General features: G+C 32.1%; 1 protein-coding gene across 1 annotated transcript; it reads left to right on the forward strand.

The window, feature by feature from the left end:
- The first annotated feature begins 860 nt into the window (after positions 1–860).
- Positions 861–20324, forward strand: brp (ELKS/RAB6-interacting/CAST family member bruchpilot). Its single transcript, XM_015927918.3, has 11 exons — positions 861–2924; positions 10520–10672; positions 10976–11197; positions 12468–12635; positions 12832–12999; positions 13184–13462; positions 13585–13832; positions 13901–17042; positions 17112–17590; positions 17671–17773; positions 17968–20324. The coding sequence occupies exons 1-11, from the start codon at positions 2049–2051 to the stop codon at positions 18001–18003; spliced, it is 5874 nt and encodes a 1957-aa protein (XP_015783404.2). The 5' UTR covers positions 861–2048; the 3' UTR covers positions 18004–20324.
- The last annotated feature ends 453 nt before the right edge of the window (positions 20325–20777 follow it).

Consider the following 20777-nt stretch of genomic DNA (forward strand, 5'->3'; position numbering starts at 1 on the left):
AATACCAGGAAAAAACAGACATTTCCCCCAAAAAACCAGAAAAAAATAGGTGCATACACATGAGAAGATAGAGGAGTTTGCTCAATTTAACATTATCAAGCAAACCCAACCGATTCCACTGTCTTTTTTCATGCTCTTTCTCTTTCTTTTCCTACAACTTCTCTTACTCTCATCACCCTTACCATCAGTCCCAGTAACATTTTCATCCCCATCTTCTCCCAGTTTATCATCCTCTTGCCTTTACAAATTTGGATGAGATTAAAAGCCGGAGAAAAACAAAAAAATTGATCTCTTCAGTCAGATCAGAAAGAGACATGGAGAGTTGTTGGTTGAATTATGAGAATCACTGTGGTACTGTTTGTTTGTTTGCTGATTAACCGAAAGTATAATTGATTGTAAAAGGAGCCACTTTTAACCCACAAATTGTCAAGTTGTTACCAAAAATTTTGACCATAAGATAAAAACAACAGCCTGAAGTGTGAACAAGTGAAAATTGGCTGCACCAGAGACTAGTTGTTATGCCATGTCTAAACAGTTAATTTTTGCTATTCATATGATTTTCTTCTTAAATTACAACTGTTTAAGAGTCCCTTGTTAGTCAATATCATATATTAACAAACAGTAACAACAATAATCACCAAATTCACACCCAAACAACCAAGAATATTTTAAATTCAAGTGTGAGGCTTCATCAAAAACCATACCAAGTATAAAACGGTTATAATACGATTGAAAGTGCAACGTTTGTCTCTCTCTCTCTCTCTCCTTCTCTCTATCTCTTTCTGTTTCTGTTTCAACAAAAGAAACCCTTTTTTGTCATGCCTTGAATTGAGTTTCTCATTGCTATTGTGATTAATATTATTATCATTTCTATTATTAGTAATTTACTGTTGATAATTTATATCATCATTTATTTAAATTATTATTAATACTACAGTTTTTATTTATATTTAACCTATGTGATTACCTCTCAATCAGCGTAAATGTATACATAAATTGAACATATACGATAACAACTCCAATCGTTTTTTGTCCTCTCGTTTACTTTTAACTTTCAATCTCTATGATTTTGTATTCCTTTTTTATTATTGATTTATAATTATTTTCTTGTAATTAAGTGTTCCTGTGGCTGATGAAAGTACATTCTTGGATTCACTATTAATCACCATTTTTCATCTCACCGTACAATCACCATTTGATGTAACCAATGTAGCTGTAAATCATCACTTCCAAACTCCACACACACACACATTGGATGAGCTTGTAGAGAAAGGAATACTTCACATCTCATCTTCTGTTTTTATTTCAATCACCACTAGTTTTAACAGACTAAACCTTCATTATGATTGTTGATAATCTACTCAAATATCTATAAGTTCATGGAAATTATTAATATCTGAATGTGTGCTAATATTACGAGATAAAAAATAGTTAAACGAATGGTCAATTATACCTCCAGTTTTACCTCCAAGTATATCTTTGGTTATTGCTTCGGTTGTTTCTTCAATTGTAATAAATTTACCGTTTGATGGACATATTTGTACCAATCCCTGTTTTACTGGCTGTATGTTTATTGTGTGATTAGTGCCATCCTAGTTATATTGATTAATTGTTGTAATAAAGATACACTCCAAGTTTAACTTCATATTGGATATCATGATAATTGTTAATGGATTACAAGACTGTTCTAGCTGCAAGATTATTAGCCATCATTATCAACTGCAGAGGTGGAAATTTGCATCAAAATATCAATATAACTGGATTAAAAGGGAATATGCTCATCTAATTTGAACCAGGCAATAATTTAAAATTTTTTGGATTGTATTAATTTTTCCTTTTTGGTGTCAAATTTCAACAATATAATGGTGGTGAGATTATCTCTAACTCATGGTCCAAGCAACTAAAAAGCCAAACAATAATTCGTCGCCGTCAACTAGCAATTTGTTAATTTCAATTTTTGCCATTTACCTTTCACTTTACCCTTTTACATCCCTATCCTCATCAATATCGCCCACAATTTCCCTTTTTTACCCTCCTCATAGCCTTACATGCACCCAACTTCCATCTCACAACCTCCATCGACCCGAGGAAGCCCAATTGCTCGTAATTTAAATTCACCCACATCAATCAACATTAGAAGAGGACGCAATACCTACGGGATCAGTCGATCCAGCAACAATAGTCCACTAACCGTTCCAGGTGGCTTAGCGGATCCCCATAGTGTACCTCATTCACTGAGTACCTCTTCAGCCTACGGTCACGGGTTTCCCTATTACGACGATCCAGGATCTCCTATTGTCATGGACACTCGACCTCAGACAGCAATGATGCATGGAACCACATCAGGCTCTGGTCGACCCGGCCGTTCAGGTCGGGTTCCATTACGATCATCATATTCCCTGGAAAGAGATCCATTAATGGACCGTGGTGGGGTTCCTGGTGATCCATATTTATCCCGTGATCCAAGAGAGCGATCACTTGATAGGTTAGACATGACAACAAGACATTCGAGAACCCGTGAACGATCTTTGGATCGTTCAGTCTACCTGAGAGATGATCCAGTAAGCTATCGTGATCGATCAGATGCTTTACTAGATGATCCCTACCGTGATGGTCCCAGTGCTCGGTCAATGGGAATGTCTGGTCATACAGTTGGTTTTGCTGATCCAGCATCAACCAATCCCGCTTATTCACGCGATTCATACATCATGGAGCTACAGGCTCGTCTCAATGAACTTCAAAGTCAATATTCATGTCTTAAGCGGGAATTAGATGCAACTACTCAAAAATTAGGATCTTCAATGCATTCAATCAAAACCTTTTGGTCACCCGAATTGAAAAAGGAAAGAGCCTTGAGGAAGGAAGAGGCTGCCAAATATGCACTGTTAAATGATCAATTAAAGATACTCCGTTCAGAGAATCAGGTAAATTATTTACCTTAAATTATTATAATTTAGTTGCATCCACTTTATGATAACTAAAATTATCCATTCTCTTGAGCAGTTGAAAGTATTGATTCATCGATTAGATGTATATTTAAAGTAATCAATCAACTTTCCAAAATATAATCAACAAATGAATATCAATATTTAGCAATAAATTGTTATTCCTATTGATCTTTCAGCAAACTTGTTGAAGGATTGACTCATGTTTAGCATTTCACCCAACCACGCTTCATGGAATCCTATTATCAATATTCATGCCCACATTTAGAGATGAAAATTTGTAGTTTCAATTTAAATCTAATCAACATTTTTTGTTCCAATTGTTGATCACAATTCGATTAACCAAGCCAAATTGAACGCCCTCAGTTTTTATTTCACGAAAACAATGATTTATGGATTATCAAAATATATTAATCAGATTTTATTGTTTTCAACAGCACATAGTCAATGTTTAACAAAACGATGAGTACATAGTAAATGCTGAAAAATGTCTACCGAAAAGGAATAGTTTGATCGGAAATTGTGGATATGAAATCTTTAGAGAATTAAAAAGTCTGTTTTCAATTGTTGATGCTTTAATTTGATTGAATTACATACAATGCATGTGAATACAAACAAACTTTACAGGGTGAAAATGAATGATCCTTTTCAGGTTTACAACTTGGATTGCTTTATTCAAGTGAACTGCAATTTTTCAAATTATTTCTTAAAGCACTTAAAATTCATGTGGGAATAAATTGACGAAATGAACAATTTAGTATTCAGTGATTTTCATCATCAGTTTCAAATCAACAATCTGAATGAAACGCAAATCACTTCTTTTTGCTTAAAAATCAAAGGATGAATCCTGGTTGTTACTAAAAAGACACAATCAACACAATTGTAACATTTATGCACAAATTGACAGAGTTACTCCAAAACAAATGGCCAAACCCGGTTAAAAATAAACTTCTGTCAACTTTAGACTCTGTTAGTCTGTAGAGTTATAAAAACTGAGTCCACCGGTGCGATTAACAAATCTCTCTGATCAATAGTTCTCGAGAAAATTTAGGTCAAAGTTGAAACTTCGATCGCCATTTGTACAATTAAGGGAGCAGATTTTTTCATGAAACTTCATTTCCCTGATTGATATTTCAAGTATCAACCAGAAAATGCACTTATTATAAGAAAAAAAGTTTTCTGTTTCTGTAAAAAAGATCAAGTGCGATTTTCGCTTAAACTTGTCGCATTCAATGACCATTTGAGTTAGAGAACTGAAACTTATTTTCGGAGCATAAAAATTATTGACACACACTAAGAATTCAATATTTTTTCCGATCGATCAATAGTTCTCTAGATTTTTGCCATTGACCTAAAAACTTTGAACATCGGTATTTCGGGAATGGTAACACCCACAATCACCATTGTTTGACCGAACATTAGTCTGGATTATGTATTACAATATACTGAAATATGAAATAATTCAAGATCCCACGAAAAAAGTTACAGCATTGTATTTTTATGTTACCAGTTTTGAGCTTGTTATCTGGTTTTCTTATCACAAATCTCATGTGTCAGAAGGATATTCATGCTTAAATGAATTAACTTGAATTTTATTCAATATTCAGTCATATAATATTGCAGCACATAATACAATCTAACGTTTGGTCAAAAAATGGTGGTTGTAGGTGCCACTATTCTCGAAATATCGAGGTCCAAAGTTTTTAGGTCAATGGCCGAAATCAAGAGAACTATAGATAAATTGGAAAAAATATTTGATTCATGATTTGTACAATTAATTTTTCTGGAACAATAGTAACTTACAGATCTCTAAATCTTATGGTCAACGAATGCGACAGGTTTAGGCCAAATTCGAACTTATCTCTTTTACAGAAAACAGAAGATGTTTTTTCTCAAAATAAGTTCATTCTAAGATTGGCCATCGAAACTTAGTAATGAGTACATTAATTTTGTAAAAAAATATGGTCACACAACTGTACAAATGCCAATCGAAGTTTCAACTTTGACCTCGATTTTCTCGAGAACTATTGATCAGAGAGATTTTTTAATCGCACCGGTGGATTCAGTTTTTATAACTCTACAGACTAACAGAGTCTAAAGTTGACAAAAGTTTATTTTTACCCGTTTTTGACCATTTGTTTTGGAGTAACTGCAGTAATTTGTGTCAATTTGTGCATAAATGTGTCTATTGTGTCTTTTTAGTAACAACTGTTAATCCTTTAGCACTGAAATTTGATCAAACAACTTATTCTTGTCTCATGTATTTGAGTTTCGTTTGTTTCTCGATTTCCCTGCAATAGTCAATCAATCCATTATTGCCAGAACAACTAAACATCGATCATTTGATGCCAAATTGCGATTAAGAAAAGTAAATGTTTCCATTTCAAATCCTTTTTAAAATTTTCTGGTTTCCTGGTTTTCTGGTTTTCTCAACTTTAAGTACAAAAATCAATACAAATTGAACCTTCTGTACTTTTTTACTCAAATAATCTTGACCTTCTCAACCCAGATTAATATCACAAGCCTGGTAATACAAAATTTCAAGATAATCTTCTTAATTATCATGAAATTTTCTTTTTCTTTTCCGTATTACTGTTTGATCAATTATTGTTTTGCTTAACGATTCTCAAAGAAGTATAATGTCATGTTTTATACTTGATATAACTCAGCATTCCCTTTCATTTGCCGATTTATACTAATGTTTATCAATGAATAAACGTGGGAGGAGGAAGCTGGTTAATGATGAAAAGATGAGCATTTTATCTGGTAAGGATGAGTTCCATGTTGATGGTTATGATGAGACTGATGATTCTTATCATCATGTTCAATGTGTGTGTTGCTTGTAGATTGATTTAACCCTAAAAATACATCTTGATCATCATTTACCATTCATGTATTGTTAATAGTTTCATCCATTTTCACTTGACCAACGCAAAGTTTCAATTGTTCATTTCAATCAATAGTTAATATCCTGAAAAATAGTCACAACCAATTCAAACGTTTCAACATTCAATTGAAACTTTAGGCCAATTTAACAATCGAATCCAATTAATCAACTAGAAAACCAACATGAACGATCATTTTATATTCACCTTCATTGTTGATAATTTACTTTTCATCTTGATTGAATTTGAAAAATTAAGTTAGATTAATTAACACACAATCAATTTATAGTCAACATTGACTATTGTTTCAATTCAATTGTTAGATTGTCATTCCCTGCCAGTTCCACTTGTATTGCATTTGAATCCTTTCATTGTCTATTAATTATCAGCTCAATTGTCAACAGGTTTAATCTTCCATTGACATTAATAAATTAACATTCACTAATTAACTTTCATTATAACCAAGTATTGATCAGTCTTTCAATAGTTGCTGAAAGTTGCGTGAAAACTCAATTTTGTCAATATTGTTTTTGCGACAATTTGAAAACCATTCAAGTTATTATCCATTTAAACCAGTAATCGTTTCAATTTAGTTAATTGTTACAGTTGTTCAAACATTTTAGTTTCGACCGAAAGTTATTTATTAATCATTTCGGCATAATCTTGCATAATTGTGTTGATCAATTATTAAAAATCAAAGAATCGTTTCATTTCTATTATTAGCATCTTTTAATTTAAACTCAAAATTACGTCTTTGGTTGTTTAATGACAATCGATTGTCTTGAATTGAAGCCATTTTTGTACATAAACTGGATCTAATTTTTATTAACACTTAGAGGTGTTCAAAGTTAAATTGCCATTTGAATAATGATAATATCGAGAGGTTAATTTAAATAACAATGTTCAACAGTAAATTAAAAGTCGAGTGAAAGAGTCAAAAACAGTTGATTCTTAATTTATTATTATATCATAATGCTATTATACTGTATCGACCCAGAATAGTTGTTATTCAATTCTGAACATTATTACATCAACTTTTTTTCCCTTATTCTTTCAGGTTACAAACATGCTCTTAGTTGATTCAATTCTCGGTCACATTTTTGTAATGTTATTAATTTTTTTTGTGTTCCTTCTCAATATCAACTGTTTGACGGAATCATCATCACTATCATAATTGTTTCAATTCTAATAACTATATCGACAAAACAAGACAAACATGACTGACATTTTATTTTAAATATTTCTTCTAGTTTCATAAGTCTAATCATAGCTATTAACAACTTTCATCAAAATTACATTTGGATCAGACACTCGATTCAGACCAATCCAAAGCAAAAAAGATTGAGTCAAATCAAAGATTTTTATTTAATGAATAAAATTATTAAAATTGTTATAATTTTAGGATAAAACCAACTTCACTCATTTGCAATATCATTTTGTAATTGCAATCGATAATGCAATTGAATTGTTTGATTAAACTTGAAAGTCTAGTTCCACCTCTGATTTTGTTGAGTTTGAAATTGAAATGCTAGGATCAAATCAACATAAGAAACAAATTATCGGTTTTGTTAATCTTCATAACTATGCATAATGGATCAGTTAAACATTGAAGTATTGTTGAGTTTGTGATCTTGATGAAACTGAGGTTAATTTAGCAAATTGACATTTGAATGCAATTGAATGTTCAAAATCAGTGTTATTATCAGTCTGGATGAACAGCCAATGATGCCAATCAGACCTTTAGTAATAATACTTTCTGGGAGTGAATCTGGGATTGACTTAAAATTTAAAGACATTACTTTTGTTTCTGTCAAGGAAAAGCTTTTAATCTTATAATTTGAAGGAAAACTGGAATCCAATGATTGATCTGTAATACAATACCAAAGGCTGAAACTATCTAATGGAAATAATTTCCCGCCATTTTATGCAACGAGTTGAGTTGATATTTTTCATCCTCAGTTTAGATTCATGTTGTGTGTTCATCCATGTTTGCTCCTTTTTTGCCTCTTCTGGGTCACTTGTATTCCTCGATTGCATACGCAATAAGCTTGACATCGATTCTTTTCCTGGAAAATATCGATCCAAATTTACTCTTTCTTTCACTCTTTTTCTGTCTTCTTCCTCCTTTTCATCATCATCGTCATTATTATCATTCTCTCTCTCTCTTCATTCTTTTATTCATCTTTACCATCAATATTTCCAATGTTGTTGATTTGCTTGTTAACCAGAAAGAAGACAAAATTCAAGTAGAAAAGGAGAGCAAAAAGAGACCAGAAAAAGCAGCTTTCATTAACAGTAAATTCATTATCAATTCAGAATTATTTCAGCTTATCACAAGTTAATCTAATTACATGGAATTATTTGTCTACCAAATTGCTAGACATTCGTCTGTTAACATGCATTTTTGCATAACTAAAAGTCGACAGTCAATGATGATCAATCAAACATCTAATCATTTGCAATTTCATTGTTGGTCTGCAAATTCAAGTTTATTTTTCAACTTAACTTGCAAAGTCCCTGCATTTAAGGGTTATTTGACTGTCAAGTTAACGTCCATTTGTTTCAATCTCTTGAAGTTAGTAAAAGGTTAATCTAACAATTGGTCAATCAATATATCAATGGCAGTGTTAACTATTAACTGTTACAATCCAATTGTGATTATCTTGTTCTGGAACGAACAGCGAGATGAAGAAAAAAATCAAGAGCTTTGCCTTTTATTAAGGAACTAACCTTTTCTAATATTTACTCCATTCCATGGAGTTGCCTGGAATCACAGTGACCTACTTTTCCCTTCATTTCTCAATGCTTTTGCTTGATAATAGTCTGAGCCCAGATTCCTTGAAAAACTGAGTAAACCATGAGAAAAGTTGATGAAGATAAAATTACTATCAACATTGGCAAGCGAATGGAATTGACTATGAAGAGAAATGTAAAATTGGCATCTTTTAAGGTCACATTTATTTATCCTTTTCACTCCTTCTCTATTCTCATATATTAATAAGCACCATCAGCATGAAAAAATTAATCAGAATAATGATCAATCTCAATTGATGCAAAAACCAAACTCAATTAGAAACGTAAATGTGATAGCTTTCAGACTGCAAATTGACGACAGTCTCAAGTCTGGAAAGCTATGCATTTACAAAGAACCCAATTCAAAAGGAAATTCAGAATTCAGAATGTTTATCAAAGAAAATGAAACATCTGAATTCTGCGCATTGGACGATCAAGGTCGAAATTTTCGCTTCTCCAATTTTAATCTAAAGCTTCACTCGACAGTTACTTTGTTGATCGAAAGGCAGTTTAATCTCATCCAAAATTTACAAGAAAATTTTAGCTTTTTGCTTAAATGACATTTGAGTGTAACAATTTGTACTTTGAATTGCAATTCATTAAACAGTTGACTATTATTGATATTACAATCAATTTTAACTTATCTCTTGTAGTTCTTAAAGAAAAAGGTTGAAAATATTTCACAAAATCTGGGAGTTTTTTTGGAGTTTTTTCCTAAAAACTCCAAACTGTCCAAAAATATCTGAGTTTTAATTAGTTTTTATGGTAACTTTTACGTCGTTTTTCAATTTTGATACGGTTTTTGATTTTCTTCACATCAATATTATAATTTGATGGAAAAAAGTGAATAAATGTAAGACAATTTCAACTTATTTATGGATTTATGTTAATGTATTTTCCTATTTCCACTTCACATAAACTAACTTTTTGGTTTATCCGATCAAATGATAATAATACATGAAATATTATAATATTATTTCAGTTGAATCATAATATCAATTCTAAATATTTATTTATCTTTTCTTCAAGTTGATCGTAATGATTTCAAAATGTTGAGCTTTTCTTGTCACAAGAAGTCACTGAGTCAATTTGAAAAGCTATCGATGAACCTCTTTATTAAGACAACATTTGAAATTGGAGCAACTTTTACAACAATCGAATAAAATTTAATCGAAAAGCAAATAAACTCATTTGAACAGATTAATTTTAATTAAATCTCCTGTTCATATCATGTCATATTCAATCACAATCAACATCTCAATGACAAGTTAATAAACAATAGATGAAAATGTTTCAACTTTTTCCTCATGAAAGCGCAAAAAGCATGAAAAATATCAATATTTTCATCAAAATAATTTACGGTTCGATAAACTTTTGAAACTTGTAGTGCAAAAATGAATATCAATCTGTGGGGTTTCCCTGTATTCAATGCTAATCACTACGATAATGAAACCTGATAACTGGTGATATTTATGGTCCTGGCAATTGTCCTTAAACTGTTACCAATACTAGAGACCATTAACTGACCCTTCAAGTTTCATCTCATTTTACTTTGTTTTTTTTTCTTCCTCATTCAATTATCCAAAATGATAATGATATAAAATATTGCTATTAACATTATCATCAACATCAATTATAACGTTCACTATTGATTACAAATGATTTTTGTTATATTTTCTCATTGGTCAACATGAAATCATTTGATAAAACTGGCCAAAATTAATTGCCAATTGGTACACTTTTTTGACAAATAAATTGACACTTTTGTATCAATCATGAAACTGGAAAAGTTACATCCAATGAATCAATACAAAATATTGTTTTCACAAGTTTCCCTTTAATTTTGTCGTTCATCAATAAATTAACATTATTTTCATGGATTTTATTCTGAAACAGAAGCAAACTGCTTTAATACGCCAATTGGAAGAGGAATTGAGATTGACTCACATGAGGAATCCTGATCAAGAAGTTCAACAACACATGGAAGCTCTTTACAACGAAAAGGAACACATGTCTAAAGAAATTTATCTTCTCAGGGAAACAATCAAGGTAAATTCAATTTTCACCATTTCTTCAAATATTGTATTCGTGTTTGAAAACAAGCCTTAAAGGTCAATCTTTTGTACTTTAAATTTCGACTCAATTTGATTCTGAAATGAAATTTTCAAACTTCAAATTGCTCTGATTGACCAAAATTATATTGACATTGAATAACACTTTGGAATCAATCAATTGAATCGAAATTTTTAAACACAAATCTTTGGTCGTTTAAGATCAAATGAAGTTCAAGTTAAATATTTGTTAAACGTTTGTCTTAACCTGTAATTATGGTTTTTATTGTTCATCACTTAGGAACTTGAATTGCGAATTGAAACTCAAAAGCAAACTCTTTCTGCTCGCGATGAGAGCATTAAAAAGCTAATGGAAGCAATGTCAAGTAAAGGATTAACTGGTAAAATGTACGAAGAAGAAAGAATTGAAATGGAAAGGTTGAAAACACGAAATATTGAATTAGAAACTCGAATGAGACATTTGGAAACAATGTTGGAATCGAAGGAGAAGGAAATTCTCAAGGTAAGATTAGATAATAATTTTCTTCTCAGCTAAACATTATTATTGTTATTCTCATTTTACAACTGATATTATTATTGTAAAATGTTACTTTGAAAAGGGATTTGAAGATGAAACAAACAAACAGAAACAACGGTAAAAACATGATCAAAATACTTGACAAGGATTAATGTTGAGTTAAAATAATGAAACCAAATAATTTATCAATGTTATTCGTGTAAATAGACGATTATATTGTTAATATAATGAGTGATAATTTATTGGCCAATTTAACTCCAACAGTGAATAAAACAAGACACAAAATGTATTGATCTTTTTCATGATGAAAACACAGCAAAATAAGGACACTTCTTGAAGAAACGATCATCTTATGACAACCATGTTAATAGTAATCATTAATCAAGTTTACCTCATTAATTCAAGTACAATATTTGAGATGAAATGCTTTATATTCAACTTTGCTCAATAAACTAAACAACTTGATAATCTCATCTTTAGTGTTCAATTGAAATGTTTAGTTCTTGATCATGTAATTAAAACATTTTGGTTCTTTTTACACCAAAAAATGAACATGAAATAAGCTCAAAATTTGATAACAAATGGGTTAACAATAAATGGTTATTTATGTATTAAAATTGGATGTAATTTACTTTTCCTTTTGCTGTGTATTTTCAAGTTATCTGAACATGAACATTTTCACTCCCTTCATCCAAACTGATTTATATTTTTACTTCTTTTTTTCCCTTCTCCATGTTATTCACAATTTCATTTGTAAATGTTATTCTCACGTTCATTTTGTTGCCATTCATATGCAAGTTTTAACCATAATATTATAGCTTGCAACTCATTATTGTATCCATAGATAGTAAATTGTTGGTTGATTCAACCACGAGTTACAGTCCATTGTAAGTTAATCACGGTAATGACTTCTGGTTTTGCTGTTGGTTAAAAACCAATTTACCAGGTTATGACCCAAATTTAGATATGTAATAATACAGATGAAGTTCACTGTTTGGTTGTAATAAAATGAATAGGCAAGAGTTTATTAACATATCATATAACATCTATTTATAAACATTTATTACTTTTGTCTCAATAATAAAAGGGTTTAGGATTTTGGTGTAAAGCTTGAAAAAGCTTTCATCAATAGTGAGTTGAAAGGGCAACAGTTTTCATTGTTTGTTGTATTCATTTTGTCATTATTTTCTTATTACCTTTTTTTTATATCTTAATTAATTCAAATTGTACAATTTACATGTTCCAATTGAAATAGATTGAGGAAATGCGTATGGAATTGAATAAGAAAGATCAAGAAATCTTGGCGATGGGGGCAAAGATGAAGACTCTTGAAGAGCAACATCAAGATTATCAACGACACATTGCTGTTCTCAAGGAATCATTATGTGCCAAAGAGGAACATTATAATATGCTTCAATCTGATGTAAGTTAATTAATACATTTGTTAATCAATTAGCTTTGTTTATTCATTTTTACCCAATCCAAATTGGTTTTATGTGTCCATCTAACGGTATGCAGTAGATTAACATCTATTAATAGTTTGCCGTTTTTGTCGCCTTTTTTCTGGACTCGTCTTGTTGAAATCAAATTGTAACCTTTATTCATTATTTTTACTGCAGGTTGAAGAATTAAGAATGAGATTGGAAGAAAAGAACAAATTAATTGAAAAGAAAACTCAACATGCAATGGCAACTAGTCAGGATCGTAATAAATTGAATCAAGAACTTCAAGAGCTTCGTGATCACCTTGATATAAAAGATCGTAAAATCAATGTATTATTACGAAAGGTAATTATAACCCAACTTTTTGCTCAATCAATAAAGACTATTTTTTAACTTGACAATTCCATTTTCATGTTTTCAAAATTGTATTCAAGTTTATATTGATAGAGAAAATGGTTTTTTTTCGTTTATTGATTGATCCTTCTTTGTGTATTAATTAAACTAATTTGACTACTTTGTTTGCTTACAGATTGAAAATTTGGAAGATCTGTTGAAAGAAAAGGATAATCAACTTGATATTGCTCGTAATCGTCTTTCATCAATGCAAGCTCACCATTCAACGTCTGAAGGTACTTTGACAAGCCTGGAGGAAGCAATTAGTGACAAAGATAAACAGATAACACAATTGAAGGAACAACGAGATAGAGCTGAATCGGAAAGGAACGAGGAAAGGGAATTGCATGAGAGAGAGATTGCTGAACATAAAATGAAATTGCATGCTATTGAAGCAGAAATGGATAAACTGCAGGTAAATCTATTTGCTAAAAATATCTGTCTTTAATGGTTTATAAAGGGTAAACATACTTTATTTACAAGAGATTAACTTTCTTTGTTATGTTTTATATCTTTTATTGCACGAACTCTGTTAAGGTGAGACTGGAAAAAGCTGCTGCCGAAAAGGATAGAATTGAAATTAAGTTGGAGACTTCACAGTCGGAACTAGGAAAAGCAAGAGCTGAACTTGACAAATTACAAACTGAAATGTATCGGCAAACAAGCGACTGGGAGAGAGCAAGGACTGAAAATGCTCGACTCATCTTGGAAAATGAAAGACTCCGTTCAGAAACTGAAAAACTTGGTCGCGATGTAGATCGAACCTCTTCATCAATATACTCAAGGTATTAACCTTTTACAATTTATAATTTTCCATTCAACTTTTCATATAATTTTCAATTCTCATTTTTAGCCCTTACCGAGACCGGGACCGTGAAAGAGAACGAGATAGAGACCGAGATCGAGATCGTGATCGCGAACGTGATAGAGATCGGGACCGAGACAGAGATCGTGATAGAGACCGAGACTGGGACAGAGATCGAGATCGAGACACAACATCCCTTAGGATGAGCAAAGCTAGTGAACTGGAGATTGAAAAATTAACTGAGCAATTGGAAAAAACTAAAAGTGATTTAAGAAGAGCTCAAGCCGAGCTTCGAATGAATCAAGCTGAACAAGATCGATCTCGAGCTGATATGGATCAGTTGCAAGAAAAATTGGAAAAATCTCAAGGAGAAATATACAGATTGAAAGCTAAATTGGAAAACGCTCAATCAGAAAGAGAATCTATACAAGAAGAACATGAAAAGATACAGTCACTTATTGCTCGATGTCAAATTGAACGAGATAATGCTCATTCGGAGGCTGATAAAGTAAGAAGTGACATGGAGAGGATTCAATCAACTTTAGGAAAGACTCAATTACAATATGAGAAAGCACAAGCTTCATTGGATAAAAGTCAAGCTGAATATGATCGGTTGCAAGAAAAGTATGACAAGGTTAATAATGAACTTCGTCGATTAACCAGTGATCGTGATAGATATCAAAGTGAAGTTGAATCCTTGAGGTTACATTACGGTGATGTCGATAATAAATTACAGAAACTTCAATTGGAAAGAGAAACATCTATGGTTGAACTCGAAAAATTGAAAGAAAAATATGATCGTACTACAAGTCAAATGAATCGATATTTGAAGGAAAAAGAACAAGCGATCCAGGAGTGGGAAATATTGAAAGAGAAATTTGATTCACTTCAATCACAATTAACTCGCTACCAGAAAGAAAAAGAATCAGCTCAACGTGAGGTTGAATTAACACGGGAGAGACTCGAAAAGGCTCAGCACCAGGTGGAAAGATATCAACGTGAGCATCAAACAGTTGAAACTGAAGTTACTCTTCTTCGTGAAAAGATGGAGAAACTGTCAACTCAACTACAGAAGGCCCAAGAAGATAAAGAGATCGGTAAAGTTGAACATGAAATGATGATGGAAAAAATTGAGAAAGCTCAAGGAGAAGTTATCAAATTACAAGCTCGTTTGGACCAATCACAATCAGAAGTTAGCCGATTAACAATTGAATGTGACAAGGCAAAAGCAGCAGCAAGTACCGTTAAAGAGGAACACAAGAAAGCTCAAAATGAATTTGAAGGTCTCCAGGAAATATATGCAAGAACTAATAGTCAACTCATGAGAAGTAAAGAAATGGAAGAAAAGTTAAAGACTGAAGTGGAAAAATTGACCGCTGACTTGGAAGTTTTAAGAGAGAGATATGATAAATCTCAAGAACAGGTTCGTAAATTGACTTTGGAACGTGATAAAGCAGTAACCGAAGCTGACAGGATGGCTCTGGAAATGAACCGAATTCAAACACAAGTTGGTAAAACTCAAACCACTCATGAAAAGCATCAAGAGGAAATAGTTCGTCTTCAAGTTGAAACAGAAAAGGCTTATGAAAAAATTGAGCGGGCACAAGCCGATTTAAGGAAAGCTCAAGCTGAAAAGGACAACATTTTAGCAGAGAAAGAGCGTCTTGCAGCTGATCTTGAAAGGTATCAAAGTCAGACCAGTAAATACCAATCAGCTCATGAAAAGTTTCAATACGAGTTTGATCGTATTAGTGTTGAACTTGACCGAATCCGAGATAAATATGAAAAATGTAAAGCAGATTTGGATCGTAGCAATAATGAAAAGGAGAAAATGATGATTGATATTCAACGGGCTCAAGCTGAAGTTGAATCTGTTCAAAAAGAACGTGATTGTTGTTTAAGAGAAATTGATAATCTAAAATTGGATTTGAAACAATTAAGAGAACGAACTACAGCTCAAGCAGCAAGTTCGTCAACAGCCGGATCAACAGCCAAAAGTGAGACAATGCAACAGCTCAATGAGCTTAGAGAAAAGCATAAAATTGATATTGAAATGCTACAAAAGGAGCTTGATAATGCGCGCTCTAGACTTGAAAAATACAAAGCTGCCGAAACAAAACAAAAACAAGAAATTGAAAGAGCAATCATCGAATTCGAAAAGATTCGTGATAAAATGGAACGTAACCAAGCCGAATTAACTAAGGTACAACGGGAAAGAGACAGTTTAACGGAACAAGTCAAATCTTTACAAAATGCTTTAGCTACAGCTAAGTCAACTTTAGCATCGAACCAACAGCAAACAAAAACAAATCAACAACAAGCAAACCAACAGCAAGTTGAAGTTGGAACTGCCGAAGTTTCCAGGTTAAAACAACTTTTATCTAAATCAGAAGATGATTTACAGAGAACTCTAGCAGAGAATAATCGTCTCAAGATGGAAGTAGAAAGACTTCGCCAAGATTTAGATGATGCTGAAGGATACATTCAAAAGATATCAGAAGGTCAAGAAGTTCGAATGCAAAGTGAATTTAAAAAATTAAAGGATCAACTTGAGAAATCTGAAGCTTCATTAGCTGCTGTAATGAAGGAAAGAGATTCACTTCATATTGAATTACAAGAGCTTGCTGATGCCTATGAGTCATTAGAAAAGGAAAAAGGTGCTCCTTCTGGTTTACCAAAGGCTGAGGTTGATCGATATAACAGTCAAATTGCTGGTTTACAAGCAGAGATGAAAAAAATGGAAGCCTCATGCAGGAAATATGAGACTGAGAATAAAGAATTGCGAAGTAAACTGGAAAAATCATTGGAAGCAATAACAGCTTTCCAAAAACAAGTCGATCTATCAAAACAGGAGATTAATAAATTATCTGAACAGTCGAGACTATTGAAGAATGAAAATTCCAAATTGATTGGTCAACTTCAACAATCGCATCAACAATTACAGACTGCAAATGCAGCGGTTGCTGCTGCCAACAGCAAAGGACCAGATCCGAAGATTGGGGAAGAAGTGAATAAATTAAAAGGTGAATTAGAGAGACAACGAAATGAAACACAGAAATGGATGCAAGAAGCTACCCAATTAAGGAAACAATTAGACCGAGCGCAAGAAGAAATGAAGACATTCAAGCAAGAAAGAGATCGCTTACAAGATCAGCTCGAGAAATTAATCAACGAGTTGGAAGCCAAAGAGGTAAAATCGCTTAAATACTTTTCTCAAATTTATCATTAAATAATATTTGTTTAATTTATTTTCAAACAGAGAGGCTTACAACAGGCAAAGCAACAACAACAAAAAGGAATGCAACAATTAACTGCCCAACAACAACAGCAACAGCAACAATTACAACAACAAAGTACCGAACTGGCCGCAATGAAAAAATCGTTGGATGAACGAGCTCGAGGCTTACAAGAGATGGAACAAAAACTGTCTAAAAGAAAAGCTGAACTCGATCAAATGGAGAAACAGCTTGAAGTCGCAATGAAACAATCAGCTCAACAACAACAGCAACAAGGCCAACAAGCTAACGCTGCTCAAGCTAATAATGACAAGATGTTAGCTGAAATGAAAAAGAAAATGGAAGCCATTGAATCTGAAAAGTCTAAATTATTAAATGAACTGAAAAAGACCAAAGAAGAAGCCAATCAAACTCAAACTGAACTTGAAAGATTATTACAAATTATGAAAGCTTCCGAGGAAGAAAAGTTTGCTCTTAACAAACAAGTTCAAGATTTACAAACGTAATAACTTTATATCATTTATAAATTGTTCAACTATTTCAATCAGCATTTTAATTTTTCCACTCAATTCGTTTCCTTAGTGCTCTGAAGACAACTCAAAGTGCTGTTCAACAACGGCGTCCGCCTGGACCACCAGGAGAAGGTCAAGGACATGGTGGCGATCCTTCTAAAGCTGGTCAACAGGTGAATTTTTGTCCAATTTAAACAGAGAAAATTCAACATCAAAATGATGAAACTATGAAGATGTCTGATTGAGATGGGAATAAATAATCTGACAAACTTTCACTCTTCATATTTCCATTTTGAATGTGAATTGATTTTTTATTACTTGATTGAATATCGACGCTAATTTTGTTCTGCTTTTTTTTTCGTCTTAGGCTGGTCCTGCTAGCTTTTTTTCTAGTTTTTTTTAACTACAAATTGAAATTAGAGTTAACTAATTATAGAAACCCTGGCGGTCTCGAAAATTTCAACTATGGGGAGAATCAAGTTCAATTTACGATTTATGGTTGATTGTCAATTGGCTGGTTGATTCTTGATTTTGCCTGCCAATTTTGGCTTTTGGTCAACCTTTTGATCTCCTCATCTATATCCTTGTCTTTCTGGTTGACTGTGTGACCATTGTTCAATCATCTTCACCTTCACCTCATCTAGTCATCATTTTACATTATTCATCTCAAAAGCAACTTTTGGTCACCACCAAGCGAATCACTAAACTGTTTATCATCATTAATTTTTTCGTGATTGACACCATCACTATCATCAACTTGATGCATGGAAGGCACCCAAAACATACACAATACACATTCATTCACACAAGAAAATTAATCATTCACATTGATCAACAGAGCACATTCCAATGCAAAACAAAAGTTAACCAAACTTTAAACAATTAGCCCTTTGCTTCGATTAATTGACCAAAATCCAATGAACCTGAATCCATTGGATTATGATTGATACTTTTTAGATGACAGATCCTTAAATGTGTCTGTCAACAATTTTAGGTGAAAATAACAAGCTTAACAAAACTCATTTGAAAAGACCTAACCAAGTGAAGATTGCAAGCAAATAATCAAACCAAAACTTGTCCGTGTTAAATTGCTCGTTGCTTGTTTCTTGATGAAATGACAAACATATCAGTGAAGACTGAATAAAATATATGAAAATTATAATTTGTTTAGTCAGCAAATCTATTAATCTGTTTGGATGTGCAGGAATCACTCAAGAATCAACGAAAGCTGGCCAGATTTGGATACAATCAGAAGTAAAACTCAAAAAGCTAGATGATTTTGTGCATTGAACATTTTCGGTATTTTTCCTTTAAAATCAAATCTTTATTTGATTAATCTTGAAATGCTCTTATACACTTTTTATCCTGTGGAAACAATTGCAATGAAAGTTAACATCATCATCATCACCGCCATTATACAAATGCATCATTATTTAATTTCATCCATGGTTCCATCGCTTTCATCAAAATAGAGCGAATTGGCTCTGGTCTTCCGAGTACCAAGAAAATTCCAATTGATTAAAGAAAAAAAAGAAACTTGATGTTAAATTAGCCAGCGGGTTTGGCGGTTTTTATTGTCACCATGTTAATCATACTCATCACCGTTAACTCAAATCATTGAAACATTACCAAACTAAAGCAAAATCAATAGATTGGGCAAAAACCAACCTAGAAAGATAATAATCGCCTTACCTGTTAAACAAAAAATACAACACAATAAAAGCAAACATAAAGAAATCAATTAAACTGCCATTTACAAAACCAAATTGTTGACTATTTCTGCTCTTGATTTGCTTCGTAAATAATGGATACTTTGAGCAATCAACTGAATCAACCAACTGGAGCCGGGAGAAGAAGCTGATTGTGAAGACGTTTTCTGTTCGTCATTTCCCATTAATATAAATATTAGTTTCTTAATTGTTCACCTTTCATTTGATTGCCCCAGCCAGTTGCAAATCAGGAATCTGTTCAATCACAAATATACACCTAAATATATAAATACTTACATCTAATATATATTTAAAAGTATATGCAGATTTTTATATTTAATTAGTCATCTAAATTGGCTCCATATCATTGGGAAAACAAAACCTTATTTTGGTTCCTTTTTTCTGTTGTTTCATTTTAATTTTGGCTTTTCTATTAATTTTCATGATTATCATGACGATAACTTGTATGATAACAATAACCAATAATCGATTCAGAGGATCATCAGATGAGCATGATGGTTATCTGATAAATAATCCTAAAAACATACAAGAATGTGAATCACAATTTTCTAGAACAAATAATTGTTTTCCTTCTCGTTTAACAAGACCAAATCAAATAATAATAATAATACTTACAAAGAGACCTTTTGAATTGATTACTTTTGACAAACATTTTTACAATCACAAAATTATTGTTGTTGGTTTTATTAAAATAATACATAATTTATGTGTATAGATGGGAATGCATTTTGAAAAGCCTTCTAATAAGGATGTCAATGTGTTAAATGGAACATTTAATCAGCTTGTAATTAACTTTTTTGTGGCTCATTTTTGTGCAGAAACTACACTTTTGTGTTCATTTATTTTCATTAATTTTACTTTTTCTCTGTTCAAAATCCCAATCAAATAAAATAAACTGTGTGCTAACCATATTATGCTTGTAAACAAAAGTAACAAGTGTAATAAAATTAAATAATAATATCTAAATAAACAATAATGTATAAAGATCCAAGCATCACTGGGAATAAATTGTTTAGTTATTGACAATCAAGGGATTTATCAACTGGATTTAGGAATAATTATATCGCGTCAAACTGATAATAAGCTAAGAACAATTAATATCTTTAGCAAACGTCCTGTCCCGATCCTAAAAGGGAAAACCGTTTGAATAAGAAGAATGGAATGGCCCAAGAAATCCTTTTCCTTCACAATGGACATCGAGTAATTTATTATAAGGAAAATTCAATCAAAGATCAAGAAAACTTAATAGCATTTAGATAATCTTAATCATGATCCAATTCAGAGTTGAAACTGTCTTATAAAGATGCATATCTGACGATTTTTGGCTTAATAATGAAAGTGTGGGATTTATTGAAACGGTCACAGGCTAAAGTTTAAAACATCGATCTAATTTTTTATTGATGTTGCTTTCACTTATCATTCACCGCTTCCAACTGTAATCCGTGTG

This window comes from Tetranychus urticae, chromosome 1 (assembly GCF_039701765.1).
Source record: "Tetranychus urticae isolate SD_2017Ah chromosome 1, NJAU_TeUrti_SD_1.0, whole genome shotgun sequence".
NCBI classification, from domain to species: Eukaryota; Metazoa; Arthropoda; class Arachnida; order Trombidiformes; family Tetranychidae; genus Tetranychus; species Tetranychus urticae.